The 17183-nt window shown below is 46.6% G+C and overlaps 2 protein-coding genes across 7 annotated transcripts in view; both read right to left on the bottom strand.

Moving 5' to 3' along the window:
- Positions 1-2768, bottom strand: part of SLX4 (SLX4 structure-specific endonuclease subunit) — a 41681-nt gene extending 38913 nt beyond the window's left edge. For all 6 annotated transcript variants that reach the window (XM_032781636.2, XM_032781637.2, XM_075069381.1 and 3 more), the window contains exon 1: positions 2690-2768. The gene's annotated coding sequence lies outside the window, so the exon portion shown is untranslated. The remainder of the gene's footprint in view (positions 1-2689) is intronic.
- Positions 2769-13157: 10389 nt separating this feature from the next.
- TRAP1 (TNF receptor associated protein 1) overlaps positions 13158-17183 on the bottom strand; it is a 64411-nt gene continuing 60385 nt past the window's right edge. Inside the window, exons 15-18 of the mRNA XM_032781644.2 lie at positions 17098-17183; positions 15151-15296; positions 14661-14733; positions 13158-14043 (exon numbers count right to left, since the gene is read on the bottom strand). Coding sequence (XP_032637535.1) covers positions 13942-14043; positions 14661-14733; positions 15151-15296; positions 17098-17183 — 407 coding nt within the window. The 3' untranslated portion in view covers positions 13158-13941. The remainder of the gene's footprint in view (positions 14044-14660; positions 14734-15150; positions 15297-17097) is intronic.

Here is a 17183-nt window from a genome sequence, read left to right as displayed (position 1 = left end):
AGTGCTAAAGCAATGACTACACCCACCTGGAGACATGACATTTTCTAACATCTGTACCATGTCCAGCACAATGGGGCTCCAATTAGGACTGGGGCCTTTGAGTATTACCATAATATATGTATTTACTGATGATAAAAATAAAGGATCTAATCAAACACTTACACTTGTGCTTAACTTTACTACTATGAGTAGCTCACTGAAGTCGATTCAACTACGTGTGATAGTAATAAGTAATAAATCATAAAAAGACCTAGCTTTTATATAGCGCTTTTCATCAATAGATCTTGAAGCACTTTACAAAAGATGTCAGTATCATTAACCCCATTTTACAGATGGGGAAACTGAGGCATAAAGGTGACTTGCCCAAGGTCACGCACAGACCAGTGGCAGAGCTGAGAATAAAGCTAAGCATGTGAATGTTTGCAGACTCAGGGCCAACATTTTGTCTTAAACCACTAAACCCCCTGGTTTTCCACCCAGGATGAGCTCTTTCTGTATCCAATCCCGTCTGACCTTGAAAGTGAAAGGTAGATTCCCACTTTGCTGCCTTGAAGAAGCTGCAGATAGAGTCCTCAACTGCTGAATCCCCAGGTAACATGGCCTCAGTGAACATGCATCAGCTATTTTTAAGCAACAGCACAAGTGAGTGAAGCAGCTAACCATGAATTTGATGACTATAAATATCTGTAACCATAAGACAGTGTTGCAATAGTCCAAGGGGAAAATCTATGCAATTTTTAAACATATCCCACATTTTGATTTTTTACAGCAAAATCCTAATGGCATTTATTATTTCATCTCTGCACCGCTTGGTTATGTGTAGAATTTGCATGAAAGGACTGATTCACCTCTCTTGCCTGTTTAATTCTACTGAACTCAATGGAGTTATTTCTGATATACGTTGATATGAGAGGAGAAGCAGGCCCTAGATATGACAATTGTTTTGGCTTTACTTTATTAATATAAATTTAACTTTTAGTGAATTTAATCCTAGGAATAGATGCCACACTGGATACTGAAATCTTCAGTCCACAGAACAATTACTATAGAATATAAGAATTGCCACCTGGATTGGACCTGAGATCCATCTAGTCTGATATGCTGTCTCTAACAATGGCTAGTACCAGATGCTTCAGAGGAAGATGCATGAAACCCCTCAGTATGAAGATATGGGATTATCTGCCCCCATGAAGACCTCATCATAATCCCTAATAGTTAGAGGTTGGTTTGAGCACTGAAACATGAGGTTTTAATCTCTCTTTCAAAATTTGTTACCATTATCTATTGCAGGGGTCGGCAACCTTTCAGAAATGGTGCGCCAAGTCTTCATTTATTCACTCTAATTTAAAGTTTCGCATGCCAGTAATACATTTTAACATTTTTAGAAGGTCTCTTTCTGTAAGTCTAAAATATATAACTAAACTATTGTTGTATGTAAAGTAAATAAGGTTTTTAAAATGTTTAAGAAACTTCCTTTAAAATTAAATTAAAATGCAGAACCCCCTGGACTGGTGGCCAGGACCCGGGCAGTATGAGTGCCACCGAAAATCAGCTTGCGTGCTGCCTTTGGCATGCGTGCCATAGGCTGCCTACCCCCATTCTATTGTAACTATGAATGTTCTTGTTATCCATACAAATGTTCAATCTCTCTTTGAATTTTGCTGATGTTATGACCTCCTGTGGCAATGAGTCCACAGTATAATTACACCTGTGAAATTTTTAAAAATTTGCCATAATTTAATTCCATTGATATCACCTTGTTCCTGTGTTGTAAAGCAGGGAGAACAGAAACTCCTGATGTACATTCTCTATATCAGTAATTATTTGATAGATTTTTATCATGTACTATCACAGTCCACTTAGAAAAAAGATGACAATTTTAAAAGTTATAATAAAAATAGGATAATTTAACAGTGGCCTTACTCTTCCTTTTAAAGGGCATTTATTCAGCAAATCCCATACTGTAATATGTTTTCTCCACAATTCCAGTTAAATGTTTTGCCACTTTTTAAAATCCATGAAAATCAGACTGAATTGTATAGCAACGTTTCCCATTGTCCTAGACACGTTACAGAAAGCTTTTTACCTATGTCTAAAAAAAAGTGATCTAATATTGTTTATGCTCCCCTGAATCAAGGTTTGTCCCCTTCTAGGCCATGGGAGATTGGAAAGGTTTAAGGTGATAAGGCCAATTCGACTTCCTGCACTTAGTAGCTACAGCAAGGAGGACAGAGGTAATATTGGTAGGCGTGGAATGCACATTAGGAAATCGCAACCAGCGCAGTGCCGTGTCAAGCGTCGTCTGCTGGTGCCCAGGGGCTGCCCGTCGAGTGGCCACTGGGCTCGCCCCATTTCCCAGCAGGGCCCTCCAGGCCACAAGCCGCTGCTGGTGCTCGGGAGACATCATGCTGCTATGTGACACAGTGATGATGGTACGATGACACCAGAGCAGCCCAGCCTGACGTGATCATGGATAACGGCACAGTAGTGACATCACCTGTATGTGCTGATATCATGGATGCGCCGCTGATGTCACGGTGACAGGAGTCCTGCCCGGCACCGTCTCCATGGGAACAAGCAGAGGTACCAGGGCTGTCAGGGGATCAGGACAACAGGGAACCTAACCCCACCCCCAAGCTGCAGGCAGGACCCCCCTCCCGCTACACCGGTTCTCCCCGGCCCCTCTGACCTCTGCTGGGAGAGGCAGGCTCCATCCGCTCCGCACCCGGGCACTAACAGCCAAGCGGCAGCAAATTCCTTCGAGGCGCATGCGCGCATGATTTGGCGCGCGTGCGTAGAACAAGCGACGACCGTTGCCCGTGAACACTGGAGCGCTTTCCGGCGCCTTGTCCCTTCGCGCATGCGTAAAGCATCACTGTGCAAGGCCCACTTCCCAAATGTTTCTGCACGCATGCGCAAAGCCAGTCCGTGTGCCTTGCAGGGGCGAGGCCCCAATGGTGGCGGGGGTCGCGCGTCAGTCACGTGGGAAGTTGACCGGCCTGGGCAGGGCAGGTGGGAGAGGGAGCCTGGTTGAGGGGCGGGGCGCTGAGCCGCGCCTTAGGCGGGAGAGGCTGCGTTCTGCGCTCGGTCTTCGCCAGCTCCCACGTTCGCCGCTCCCCGAAGGCGGGACCGAGGCGCTCCCGGGAACGGGCACTGTCAGATCGCCAGCGCGGCTGGTGCTCGAGCGATCAGCTGCGGGGCGGCTCGTGTGTCCCTAGTGCTCTGGGCAGCTGGGGTAGCCTCAGCAGCAGCTGGCTCTGGCTCTGGCTCTGGCAAGGAGGGAAGTTTGGCTTTGCCTGCGCTACCAGTTTTGTTGGTCGGGGTGTGAAAAAAACAGCCCCCTGATGGACATAAGTTTCTCCAACGAAAGTGCTCGTGTGGACAGCAAGGGCTGCTGGCTGGAGGTGGTTTAATTATGTAAGCAGGAGAGCTGTCTCTTGCCAACAAAGAGCAGTTACACAAGGTACATAGTGTAGATGCAGCCATCAGGAACTTGCCCTACCTGTAGTTACCAGTGCACTGAAAATGGATCAGTCACTTCCTTGGCCAAGTCCTGTGATATGACAATAAGGAGTCTCAGTAACAATAACTTCAATGAAAAGAAAAGGAATACCCCTTGTACAATATATTCTCAGCAGCTGGATAGTTTACTGCCACAGGAGGACAGAGGAGGATTATTTTAACCAATGATAATTATGCATGTTAAAACAAGGGTAATCTTTCAATGGAAGTTAGGAGCCTAAATACCTTTGAAGATCTGGGCCTGAGTGGCTTCGCTGAATATCAGCCTGCAAAACTCATTCTCTAAATCTCATACCAAATGTAGCCATTGAATGCTTTTCAGTATTTCAGGCTCCTGCAATGGTCTTACGTTTTAAGCATTGAGAAAACTCTATGTTGGGCCTTCTGGCAAGACTATTTGAAATAAAAATCCCTAATGCCCTTATTTCACATATGTACAGCTTGGTGTTGTGTTGGGGCTTTATTGGGTGATGGTTCCTGGGATTCAAATAAGCAGCCAAGTTTCCACCTTTTAAGAGCCATAGGTCTTATACATGCCTATCACAACATGGTGTAGCTCATCCACTGCATCAAATGCCCTAACCTCAAGCTGAAACCAGACAATCGCTGCAGTCTCAAATGAACTCACACAGAAAAATAATAAAAGAGAGGAACATCCTATCTCCCCTGGGTGAACGCTTTTCACAAAACAGTAATTGCATATCTGACCTTTGAGTCCTTGTTCTCAAAGAAAATCTGCACACCTTCAAAAGAGGAGCCTGTCTTAAATTCATAGCTTTGTTAGACACTAAAAACCACGGACTCAATAGAGATACTGAACGTCGGCCTGCAAAACTCATTCTCTGAATCTCATACCAAAGGCAGGACTGCTTTTCAGTTCTTTGCTTCATGTCTCACTCGCTATAACTGGTCACCAACTCGTAGATCGTGATTGACTGGTTGATCGTGGAACCTCTGACAGCTGATTTCAGCCTCAGTCCTCCATCTTGTTTTTTTCCTCCGCCACTCCACACCTGCTCCAGAAGTCCATGCCATTCACCAGGTCCCTCCTCTCCTCCACCCTCGCAGGGTTGGTGAGGGTGAAGAGAGACACAGCAAGTGGGGGGTCAGGAGGAAAGCCGTGGGCAGGTGAGGGTCTCATGTGGGGGGTGGTGAGGAGGTGAGTGGCAGGTGGGGGTATCTTGTGGTGGGCGGATAAGGAGGCAAGCGGCAGGTGAGTGGCAGGCAGGGAGGGATCTGGCAGCGGGCCAGAGGGTAAGGAGGCGAGCAGCAGACGGGGGACTGGCAGTGGCTAGGGGGTGGGGAGGCAAGCGTCAGGCGGAGGGGGTCTTGTGGCAGGCAGGTGAGGAGACAAGCGGCAGGTGGGTGACTAGGTGAGCAGCAGGCGGGGGGGGATCTGGTGGCAGGCCACAGGTGAGGAGGCAAGTGGCAGGTGGGGGAGGGGTCTTGGGGCAGACGGGTGAAGAGATGAGTGGCAGGCAGTGGGGATCTGGTGGCTGGCCAGGGGAGGAAGCAGCAGGTGGGGGAGGGGTCTTGTGGTGGGTAGGTAAGGAGGCATGCAGTAAGCGGGTTGAAGACGTGTCTTGTGGTGGGTGCGTGAAGAATCAAGTGGCAGGCGAGGGGATCCGGTGGTGGGCCAGGGGATGAGGAGGTGAGCGGCAGGCGAGGAGGCTCTAGCGGTGGGCTGGGGGGGGAGAGGAGATGAGCGGCAGGTGGGTGGGGGACATGGCAGCAGGCCAGAGGCTGAGCAGGCAAGTGGAAGGCGGTGGGGATCTGGCTGTGGGCAGGGGGGGTGAGGAGGCAAGCGGCAGGCAGGGGGTGTGTGTGTCTTGTGGTGGGCGGGTGAGGAGGCGAGCAGCAGATGAGTGACCAGCAGGTGAGGGGGATCTGGTGGCAGGCTGGGGGTGTGTGGGAAGAGGCAAGCAGCAGGTGGCAGGGGGTCCTGTGGCTGGCAGTCAAGGAGGCAAGCAGCAGGCCAGTGGCAGGTAGGGGTGATCCAGTGGTGGGCCGGGGAGGTGAGGAGGCAAGTGGCAGGCAGGGGGGAGTTTCTCATGGCAGGCAGGTGGAAGGGATCTGGGAGCAGGCCGGGGGGTGAGGAGGCAAGCAGTAGATGGGGGTGAAGGTGTCTTGTGGGTAAGCAGGCTAGCGGGGGGGGGGGGGGGGAAATCTGGTCACGGGGAGGGGGGATCTTGCGGCAGGCAGGGGATGAGGAGGGGCTGGGTGGAGGGGTCTTGTGGCAGGATGCAGTGAGTTGGGCCAGAGGCGGGGCTGGGATTGAGTATAGGCGGGCCATGCACAGAAAAGGTTGGACAGGGAGCTAGATTCCCTCCTGGGAAGCTTTACCTATTTCCTATGGTTGCTAGCTAGACATGATAGTGGTGACAGATGACAGAACAAGAAGCAATAGTCTCAAGTTGCAAGGGAGGAGGTCTGGGTTGGATATTAGGAAAAACTATTTCACTAGGAGGGTGGTGAAGCACTGGAATGGGTTACCTCGGGAGGTGGTGGAATCTCCATCTCCATCCTCAGAGGTTTTTAAGGCACGGCTTGACAAAACTTGATAAAGCAGGGGGTTGGACTATATGACCTCCCGAGGTCTCTTCCAACCCTAATATTCTATGATTCTATGATGAGTTGACGACATCCTCAACGTAACAGGTTATAAATTTGAAACAGCTTCATAACTACATTTAAAACAGCACTTATTATTAGTTGCAAATGCAGAACTGAAAAAAAGAAAAGGAAAAAGGCTTATCGTGCGTGGCACACGTCTACCGCTCAGAAGTGTTTCCCATAGACTTCAGTCATAGCTAGTGCTCTCCCGTTTTCTCTTTTTATAATAAAAAATATATACCTAGCTAGCTAGCTAGCATTAACAAAGGGTGATGAACCCGAGTCATCTAAAAAGAAACCGAAAACCTACAACTTCCATTCGGAATAGGAAAGTGAATTTCTATTTGCAACAGTGAAAGAAAAGTGTGTATGTCTGTTCTGTCACACAAGTATATCGATAAGTAAAACAGGGAATTTAGAAAGACACCACAAAACAATGCATAGCAAATTCAAGGACAGTTTCCTCTTCAATAGCGCACTCCATACAAAGAAAGTTAATGAATTGAAGGCCATTTTGAAAGCTCAACAGTCATTTTTTACTAAACCATCAGCAAAAGGGGAGGTCTCTACTGAAGCATTGTTACATGTTTGCCATCTGCTGGCAAAACACAAGCAATCATTTACAGATGGAGGAGTATTTAAAAGAGGCAATGACCGTGTCAGTATATTTATGCCTGCATCTGCAATTTTCACTCCATGCATCTGAAGAAGTAGTTTTTTTACCCACGAAAGCTTATGCCCAAATAAATCTGTTAGTCTTTAAGGTGCCACTGGACTCCTCGTTGTTTTTACTTGATGAAGTGGATTCTGCTTATGGTGAGCTGCTCCCCCACATGGATGTGACTTGGTTAAGCAAGGGGAAAGTCCTGCAAAGATTTTTGGATCTAATGCCAAAAATCATCACTTTTCTAAAATCAAGGAACGAAGTGTGCAATGAGCTGTCAGACAATGCATGGCTGCTAGACTTCAGGTTCCTCCTTACTGACATAATGTCCAAATTGAATGAGCTGAACAGCAAACTGCTGGGAAAGGACAGAGACTTATCACATATGATCAATATGGTGAATGCATTCAAATTGAAACTGGGTCTGTGGTGTGACGGGTTCAGTCACAGAAACCCCTTGGGACTGTCACCTGACATGCTTAGATGACCTCTGAGTCCATTTTCCCTGCCAGCTTGGGACTCCAGAGCCCTGTCTTGTTGAGCCAGACATGCTAGCCTGCAACACAGACCCGGGGTCTTGGCTATGTCCCCAAATCTGCAGACTAAACTGAAAACAGCTCAGCAGGTTTACCTGTCTCCAGCACCCAGACAACCAGCTCCCAATGGGATCCAGACCCCATATAAATCCATTTTACTCTGTATAAAGTTTATACAGGGTAAACGCCACCTTCCATAACACTGATAGAGGGATATGCACAGCTGTTTGCTCCCCCAGGTATTAATCACTTACTCTGGGTTTGTTAATAAACAAAAGTGATTTTATTAACTATAAAAAGTAGGATTTAAGTCATTTCAAGTAACAGACAGAACAAAGTAAGTCACCAAGCAAAATAAAGCAAAACCACACAAGTCTAAGCCTAGTACATTAAGAAACTGTTTACAGGTAATATCTCACCCTCAGAGATGTTCCAATAAGCTTCTTTCACAGACTAGACTCCTTCCTAGTCTGGGCCCAATCCTTTCCCCTGGTACAGTCTTCGTTAGTTCCAGCAGACATCTTAGGTGGAAAGCAGGGTTTTTCTCATGACTGGAACCCTCTTTGTTCTGTTCCACCCCCTTTTATAGCTTTGGCACAAGGCGGGAATATTTTGTCTCTCTGAGTGCCTCCCCTCCTTCTAAATGGAAAAGAACCAGATTGCAGATGGATTCCAGTATCAGGTGACATGATCACATGTCCTGTGAGACTCCAGACTCCATCTTTTCTGGGCAGGCCCACAAGTACACAGGAAGTACGCAGGAACAGAGCCATTTACAACCAATTGTCCTTGTTAATGGGAGCTATCAAGATTCTAAACCACCATTAATAGCCCACATGTTGTGTAATTACAATAGGACCTCAGAGTTATACTTCCTATTTCTAGCTTCAGATACAAGAATGATATATACATACAAATAGGAGGAATATATTCAGTAGGTTATAATCTTTGTTATGATATCTTACAAGAGACCTTTTGCATAAGCCATATTACAGTTACATCATATTTACACTCACAAGCATATTTCCATAAAACATATGGAGTGTAATGTCACATGTGGTCCTCCCAGTCAAAGGATAAAATGCAGCAGCACTTCCCGAGTCTGGAGAAAATACTAGAAACAATTTAAGACAGTTTCTTGCTGGGAGTTGCTTTTGCTGATAAGTAGAAATGATGAGTTCTTTGTTGTTACTAGGGAAATTGTTAGCCCATTAGGGGTTACTATGAGTTGTGGGCTTTGTTTTGAGCAACCTATAAAGATTAGTTAAGAGTGTGCAATTTGGAGATAGTTGGGAGAAGTTCGAAGAGGATTTCTACAAGCTAGAAGACTGACATCTAACTCCCCGGTGGCTAGGAGGAAGGCTGGAACCCTGATGCTGAGCATTTGACACCATCTCAGACTTTGGGTAAGTGTATATAGGGGGTTCTAGATTATTGCTATTTTAGATGTGTGCTGTAGACTCAATAAAAACAAGGATTTTGAGGTGAAAGCATTCATGCATACCAATCATTTATCAGACAGAGGAGCCGTGTCCCTACTGATTTATGTCCTGACAGCGCCTCGAAAACAGACTAGTTACCAAAGTTTCCAATTCAGAAAACCCCAGGTAACAACTGCAGAGGTGTTAATTGCCCACTTCATCTTGAATGGTCTCTTGCTATACATGTTAACTCCTTATGTTAACAATGTGTTACATCTTGTATTTAGCTGTGACACACTGATTACCTTTCAGACCTGAAGTAGACAGAGCTCTGTGTAGCTCAAAAGTTTGTCTCTTTCACCAACAGAGGTTGGTCCAATAAAAACTATTACCTCTCCCACCTTGTCTCTCTCATAACCTGGCACCATCATGGCTACAACAACACTTCAAGTGCCAGGAATTCTGGGACCCTTAAGACATTCCTATTAAACAAAACCTGTTTCCTCAGAAAGCACACACAGCCCCTCTGGGTTGACGATTGCATAGCAGACCTCAGAATTGCCCCTAAAGACAGTTTTTGAACGTTAAACTGAACTGGAGAATGGGCAGGAATTCTCTTGGGAAAGAGGCTCCTGAGCTGCTGTCTATCCCAACCTAGGCCAGAAACTCTGGATAGTTTTAGATCTCTGAAATGGCTTGGTTCCACTTTTTGTTGAAATTATAAGCTGCAGAGGACTGGGATTTAAGACTTCTGGGATCTATCCCCAACTCAGATTCACTGTGTGCCCTCGGACAGCTCATTTACCCGCTGTGCCAGCTTTGCCACTGGTAAACTGCAGACAATACTGACCTACTTCACAAGGGGTTGGGAGAATTAGTGTTTGTAAAGCAAGATAGAAGTGCCAAGTATTATTAATGTCTCCTGAGTTCTCTGTTTTTGGAAACAATGGGCATTTCTTCCCTTAATGTTTTAAACAGTTGATGGTGGAGGAGCTTAGACTGCAGATTCCTGGCTTGCGGTTTGTCTGTAAATCACAAAGCTGGACTCCACCCAAGACTCTCTCTTGAATGTTTCAGCAGGAAGTCTGGATGAAGAAAGCTCTGTTCTCAGTTATGTGGCCCAGTGAACTACTTTATGAGCTGGTCCGATTTCAAGGTCCCAGACAGACCTGCAAGGGATTCTGTCCAAGTCTCAAAGAACAGGGTCTCAGACACGTCCTTCCAAACTGGATTTTACTGCCTATAAACATTTTGCGTCTCTTATGTTGAGGATGTATGTGACTCCGCAGTACTGCCTGTGGGTCAGTTGACCAGCCTCAGAAGAACGAGGCAGCTTGAGAGCCCAATTTATTGTAGTTCGCAGAGCCCTGCGAACTACATAAACACTTAGGGCTTGTTTGTACACAGAATTTAAACTGGTTTAAACTTATTCCAATTTCGTTAAACCAGTACTTAGATCAGTGTAGCCTGAAGCACAACCTAACAATCTTAACCGGTTTTGAACCAATAGATTGCCCACACACAAAAGTTGCAGTGGTTTAACTAACTCGGAATAAAATCACATTTTATCGATACAACGGTGTGTAGGCCCGGACTTACTACTGCTTGTAGCCATGAATCAAAGCAACATGGATGGGGCCTGAGTTCTTTAGAGGACCCCTATGCTATCCCAACTTGGGTCCTGGTGAAGTCGGGCATGGAAGTAAGCATCACGGTTGAAAGTAGAATACATCTGGGAGGATGAATAAGTGGCCCATCCAACAAAACAACACACCAACATTGCAGGACGTTAAATGTTATTGAGTGGTTTGATTTTTGCTTGCTAGAGGAATCACAAAGTCTGCTCTGTTCTTTTTGCAAAGTCCAGAAAAAGTATCTGGTGAGATGGAAAGAGTTTGCTGGTGCAAATGCAAAGGAGGATGAGTAATTTAGTATCTCTGCATGAAACAAATGTGGTCAGAAGACTACAATTGACAACACTGGTTTGCTGCCACCCTCTGTATTGAAATTCTGCAGTGATGTGCATGTTCCATACAATGCTCTTCTTTCTGAACAGAGTGCTCCCATATAGAGTGGAAGTGAGAAACTAGGCTGCCTATTCCCAGCTCAAGGTTCTCCTTTTTACCTATATGTTCGGAGCAGCTCATCCTTCGCACCATGTTTGTTAACGAAGGAGCCTCTGTTGTGCGCTATGAAGAGCTCCCCTCAGACTCAAAGCCATGTGCAGACCAGTTGTCAAGCAAATCCTTTGCATCCATAGCATGGCACTGCCAAGGTGTCAGTAGTTTTTGTTCATCCCCTAATGGTGCTACATCTCATTTTTCCAAGTGTGCTCTGTAGTGCTAGTGATGTGTAAAACATTCACAGCCTGCCTACCTCTGCTAGTCATTGCCTCTCCTGTCATGCACAGCTTTACCTTTGCGAATATATGGGTCCTGCATCAAAAGGATATGCCAACAGATCATTTTAATTCTCTCACATCATGGCTCAATTGTTTCCATTCTCTTGCTGCATGTGCAGTCACTGTTCCCCTTCATCAGGGCTCTGGTATCAGCCATCATTAATACAGAAGGATGGGATGGGTCAAAAATAAGGAATCAGTGATGCTTCTCCTGCTTTGATATAGCATGATCACAAATGTGACTTTTTGATCTAAGTCTGACCCTCTGCATGCTGCTGCCTCCTTCATGCACTGTTTATTACCCCTTTTCATACTGACACAATAGGCTAGGGGGCAGGTTTTCACATGAACAAGTATTACTTTGTTTGATCTTTTAGTCAGTCACCTCTCAACCCCAAAGTTAGGGCCCTAAGGGTTGGTTGGTGCACAGGATTCATGGGATCATAGCCTGTTAGACAGAGTTCATGCCCCTGCCAGGGGAGGATTTAGTTCCTGATAGAACACACAGGTTTTATAAACCAACACTAAACTTCAACTCAGCCAAAAGGATTCCATTCCACCATGCAACATCTCCCCCGACAGTGAACAGACATCACTGTCAGCAAACTCTGAATGGCCAGAGTGCAGGTGAGTACTTATCAGGAATTCACCAGAAGTTTCCATTTCTTTACTCTGTTTCCATAAAAAGCTATAGCAACACATTACAATACAGTCTACTTCCATGGACGCATACTATCTCTCTAGCAGTACAGGACAGCATACTATTTCTCCAGTGATCATACAGGGTTCTAATAAGCCCTGGATATACATGTAGCATCTAGTAATAACTTGTCATTCCTATATACTTGCACTGATTTGTTGGCAGAATGATCTAATATATCTATTAACGGACTCTGTATAGAAGGTCGCCTCTCTAAGGAATATATTTTAAACAACTACACAGTCTTGGTTCACTTCATGGAAGGAGGAGTCTAATGACAGATTAATTACTGGCTGCAAATGTAGTGGCCTATATATGCCAGCTCATTTGCACTCTTACTGTTATACACAATATAATGCAGATTAGGTGTAAAAACAGTTTACTGGGTACCTCTCATTTAAATGACTAAGGAATTCCAGCACAAACAGCGACAAGATGCCACATGTATCTTACTGGGAGCTGGATCATGACCCATCACTCATTTCATATAAGCCACTGAACAGACTTCAGTCAGTGATGACACTGGTCATCATTTATCTGGTCTGGGTTTAATCCTGGAGACGTAGAGGGGAAAGGTTTTACTCTCATTATCAGCCCCCAGACCAATCAGCCATTAGTTACTACTCTTCCTCATCTGAGTAAAACTGAAGGCTAAGGTAAGTTTATGGTATGTAAAAGTGACACTACATAACTCTTGGATCTTGTCTGGTCAGCCTCAGAAATGCTGATTTAGTGACAAGTTTTTACTACTTATTTGTGTTCACCTGCCAAGCTCACATAGCTCTGGGAGAGAGCTGGACATCTATTCTGGCTCACATAGCACCAGAATCATTAACCAAGTTCTACTTACAGAATCTTATTACTGGAGATTTAAGGATGAACCAGAAAGAGGCTGGCCTGACTCTCAGAGTCCATGCTGAGTTTGCAGAGTTGCCAGTTATTAAAAAAAATTTGTACACTGATTTGTCCAGGTGTAATTGAGAAACAAACTTGGTGGACCATGATGACTCGTCTATCTCAGGCCCTTTCTGTTGGGTAGCAAGCACACGTTAGAAACCTTGAGTTCAGATCTTATAACCTTAAGGACAAGAATGAGGATACATAGTTGAGGGACTTGCCTCCTATCTTCCTTCCATACTTCCTCCCCCAGCCCTCTCATGTTCCTGCCAGCAGAGGGAAGCCTCCCCACCATTCTAGGACCCTGCTGCCTCTCAGAATTGGGGACTGTCTGAAGGATGCGAACTGTCATGCTAGCAGACCTGGGACATAACATAAAACAAAATAAGGCAAAATCTCATGATGAAGGTATCTTGAAATGAAGAGGAATTTATTTAATATAAATAAACAGAACAGAGATTACCTGGGGCATGCAAATTATACTGCAAGAGAGGCAAAAACCCTGGAAACTGTCCAAAAAGCCAAGTGAGCTTGTTAAACATTTTCCCAGATACAGGGATAAGTTCAGTTATCCAGCAGCTGAGCTACCTTATCTGCCTCACTACTCTGTTGACAAATCATTGTTCCATAAGTAATACCTGTGTTTGCTAATGGCAACAATCTATCCTGTGCCTGCTAAGCCCTAGGTGCCAGGGAGAGGTGGAGGTTTCCTGACAAGCTAATGAATTTTGCTAGCACTGAAGGCTGGTGTTCTGAGCCCACTGGTGTATAAGGGATAATTCTTGGGTGGGTATATGGAGTTCTAGTCCATGGAGCTAGTCTGGACTCCTGATGTCAACTGCTCTGCTGGGAAAGGCTGCTTCTAGAATCAATATGAAATTAGGACTTTTGGGCCAAACTTAGAAATGCTGGCAAATCATTTTAGCAGTAATCTCCAGGTTTTGTCTCAGCAGGATGATGGGACTCTATGTGGGTAATACACAGTCCAGTAATTACAACTGCAACCTCCCTATAAAGTGAAACTTGGAAGCACATTTAGATGCCACGCAGAGCTGCAGATATTCTACCCCATGCAGCAGAGTCTTGGAACAGACGGATGTTCCAACAGTCAACAACAGAAGCAGTTGTGCTGGAGAGAACAGAGACTGGCATCTGGCACAGAGCTTGCCCTTTTAATACATTTGGGCTCAGTGCTTTTCCAGGGCTTTGGTAAGGAGTTCATTCAGACGGCTCACCATAGGTCTGGGATCATCATTCAGTCCTGCTGCTATCATGGCGTTCTCATAAATCTGAGTAAGACAAGGGCACAGAGGAGAGTTATTAGCAGCAGAAGCCACCTTGGTATTAAATAGAGAAGTGCTGCTCCTCTGTAGAAGATCATGGGATACACATCAAGGCACATCTGGGGGGCGGATCATATGATAGGAAGAGGTGCTGCCCAGGGATTCTCTCTAGCACCCCATGCTCCAGAGTGCATTTGAGTGTGATGTGCCACTTGGAGCCTTGGTCAGTTTTAGTCAGACTTACAATCCCCTCACCGCTTCAAAGGAGCCATCTTAAATACCAGGTGCTTCCAGTAGACAAGCCTATGAATTCTCTCTGCTTTTTCCCTCCCTGCCCCTCTTTCCCAAGTGCAGTCCACCCCTGTGAGAACAGCATAGCTCCTAGCTCTGCACCAAACATGAGTAGGGTCAGAGTGGGTAACACCGAGCCCCGTTCCTGGACGGCATCACAACATTCTAGGGAAATGGACCCCTTAGGCCATTCAGGACTAAAAATACCTAGAGTGGGGACCATTGGGTGTATGCTTCCAGCTGGCCACAAGGACAGCCATGGCCCACTCCCTTACTGCCCGCAGATATGGCAGCCTGCCCAGGGAGCATAGTGGTGCAGACATGGCTCTCACCTGATCGAGCAGCAGCTGGGCCAGGTCAGGCTGGCTGACCCTCAGCTGATTGAGTTTTTTGATCAGCGCATGCCTGCAACGGAATGAGAGATCAGCACAGCGTCACAGTGCCCCTTGGACGCATGAAAAAGCCACTGGTCCCAGGAGGAGCAATGAGCTATGGAGGAACAGCGAAATGCCTCTCTAATGGCCAAAAGTTCCCTTCTCTGCCTCTTTACCTGTGAGCTTCTCCCTCCCTCCTTCTACATCCCAGCCCCATAACCTGTGGGGTAGATAATGCAGATGGCTGCTGCTGGGAGACCCCCATGAGGCTGGACATCAGGCGAGCTTGCATCCATAACTGTGCACAGCTCCACAGGCCAAGACACAAAAGCACAAACTCAGCACTTAGAGAATGGAGGATCCCAGCTGGTTCAAGTTCGCCGTGCTAGCCAGTGTCTGCCTTTGCACAACATCCAAGCTGAAGTGCTCTGGCTCTGCCCCACCTCACCCTGTGTTTATCTCCAGTGTGGGCTGCAGGATCTGGGCACGCTCCTCATTGGTCTTGGCCAGCTGTTGCATGCGCAGAAAGTGGCGGGCAGCCCCCATCTCAAGCACAGTGATCATGGCCGGGTGGGTGTCCAGTCGTGGAGTCACCTGTCAGAGGAATAGGATGGAACATGCAGGCAGCTCAGAGGTGGGGGAGAATGAAGGGCTCAAAGGCTAGTTTTCGGCCAAGGAAGAGGATGTCCCCTCAGTGCAGAAGCTATAAAGTTCCTAGAGAACTGACACCCACACTCAAGAAATTGCTTACAATTGGGTAAAGGCCCACAGCCTGAACAGTATCTTTTTGAGTGTGCGAGTGAGTGAGTGAGTGAGAGAGACAGACACTGAGCACAGGGCAGGGAGCTTGGCTGATATGGGTCTAATTCTGCCTCTGCTATTATCTACCTACCTGAGAGTTTGCTACAGTGGTTGTCCCGACAGTATGTAAGTGCTCCACTGATTCCTTTCTCTGACTTCAAGCCAGTCACCTACCCACACTGTACAGAGGCAGAAGACCAATTAAGATCCTCCATCCAGAGGGCTGTGTACATTTGTGAAGCACACTGAAGATGAAGTGCTATATCAGTTCACTCTACTGTTTACAGAGTGAGAACTCAAGGAATTATTCTACCAACAAACATTACTGATCACTCAGCATGCTCACTACTAGCCTAACTGCTCCCTCGTAACCCAAGTGTACCCGAACAATCCGACTGCAATCACGCCTCTGAGCCAAGCCAAAGAACTGGAGCACACCCTGGCCTCTAGAGCGCTTTCCTGTGTCCTGGAGTGGTGCTTTAGGGGTCTAACAAACCCTCCAGCCTTTCTGGTGTCAAGAGAGTCTGTCATCTTATGCAGCCTAGTTCTCTAGCTAAGTCACTGCTCAGTCTATCTCCTTTTGTAGCTAGCAGAAAGGTCCAAATATAAGAAACTCAAAGTCCAGCAGTCTCGGACTCGCTCCTCTGGCCTATGTCTAACACTCACTGTCCTTGACCATTTTCCACCTTCCTTCTTAGTCTGGGTAAGAGGTAGGAGGACCCAGGCCGACCCACTCTACTGGGCTCTAGCTCAGGGCCCTTGTTCAGAGCAGGCAGAGTTAACCCTTCTGAAGACCACTGCTGTTCCCTGAGCTGCTTCCTACCTCTGTGGGCTTTACAGCCTCTTGTTCTGCTTCTCTCTCTCTGGAGTGTTGGCTTCTCTTCTTACTAGTTTGCTGTCAGTGGCTTCTCTCCACAGTCCCTCTGTCCCTCTAGCAGCCACCCTGCCCTCCTGCCATACAGCCCTTTAATACTCCCAGCTGCTGTGGGGCTGCCAACCAGCTCAGGCTGAGCAGACAGACAGTCTGCGTTAGCCCTTTGGATGCCAAACCAGCCTCGGGTGTATAGACAGAGTCCAAGAAAGCAATACTGAAACTGAGATACAGGGGGAAAGACAAGGGCTGGATTTATAAAGGAATATTACTGAAAGGGCTATGTAGATCCAACCCTATCCCTTGATAAGCACGGGACCATCAGATATGCTATTTACATCCTGCCCTGGCAGAAAGGAAGTGGGGAGGACACTTATGATTTATACTACCATGGCATCTAGGGGCCCACCTGAGGTCAGAGCCCCATTGTGGCAGGGGCTGCACATAAAAGTAAGAGACTGTCCTTGCCCTGAGGCACCTACAGGCTAACTAGACAAGCCAGACAAAGGAAGGGTTCTTACACCCATGTTACAGGTGGGGAATTGAGGCACGGAGAGATTAAATGATTCGCCCAAGGTCACACAGAAAATCTGTGGCTGAACCCATATCTTCTGGGCCCTAGTTCAGTGCCTTGATCACAAGACCAACCTTCCTCTTTTCAGAGGTTACGATCTACATAGGTCTTTTCCACCTTTAGCTACTAGAATCCTATAGCACAAGTACCTTAACATTGGTGATGCGAGAGCCCAATGCATTCCTCATCCAGGCCATCAGCTCCTCAGCCTCTTTCTCCGTCAGGCGTTCTGCAG

Source organism: Chelonoidis abingdonii, chromosome 9 (genome assembly GCF_003597395.2).
Source record: "Chelonoidis abingdonii isolate Lonesome George chromosome 9, CheloAbing_2.0, whole genome shotgun sequence".
NCBI classification, from domain to species: domain Eukaryota; kingdom Metazoa; phylum Chordata; order Testudines; family Testudinidae; genus Chelonoidis; species Chelonoidis abingdonii.
This window is presented reverse-complemented; position numbering and strand designations above follow the sequence as displayed.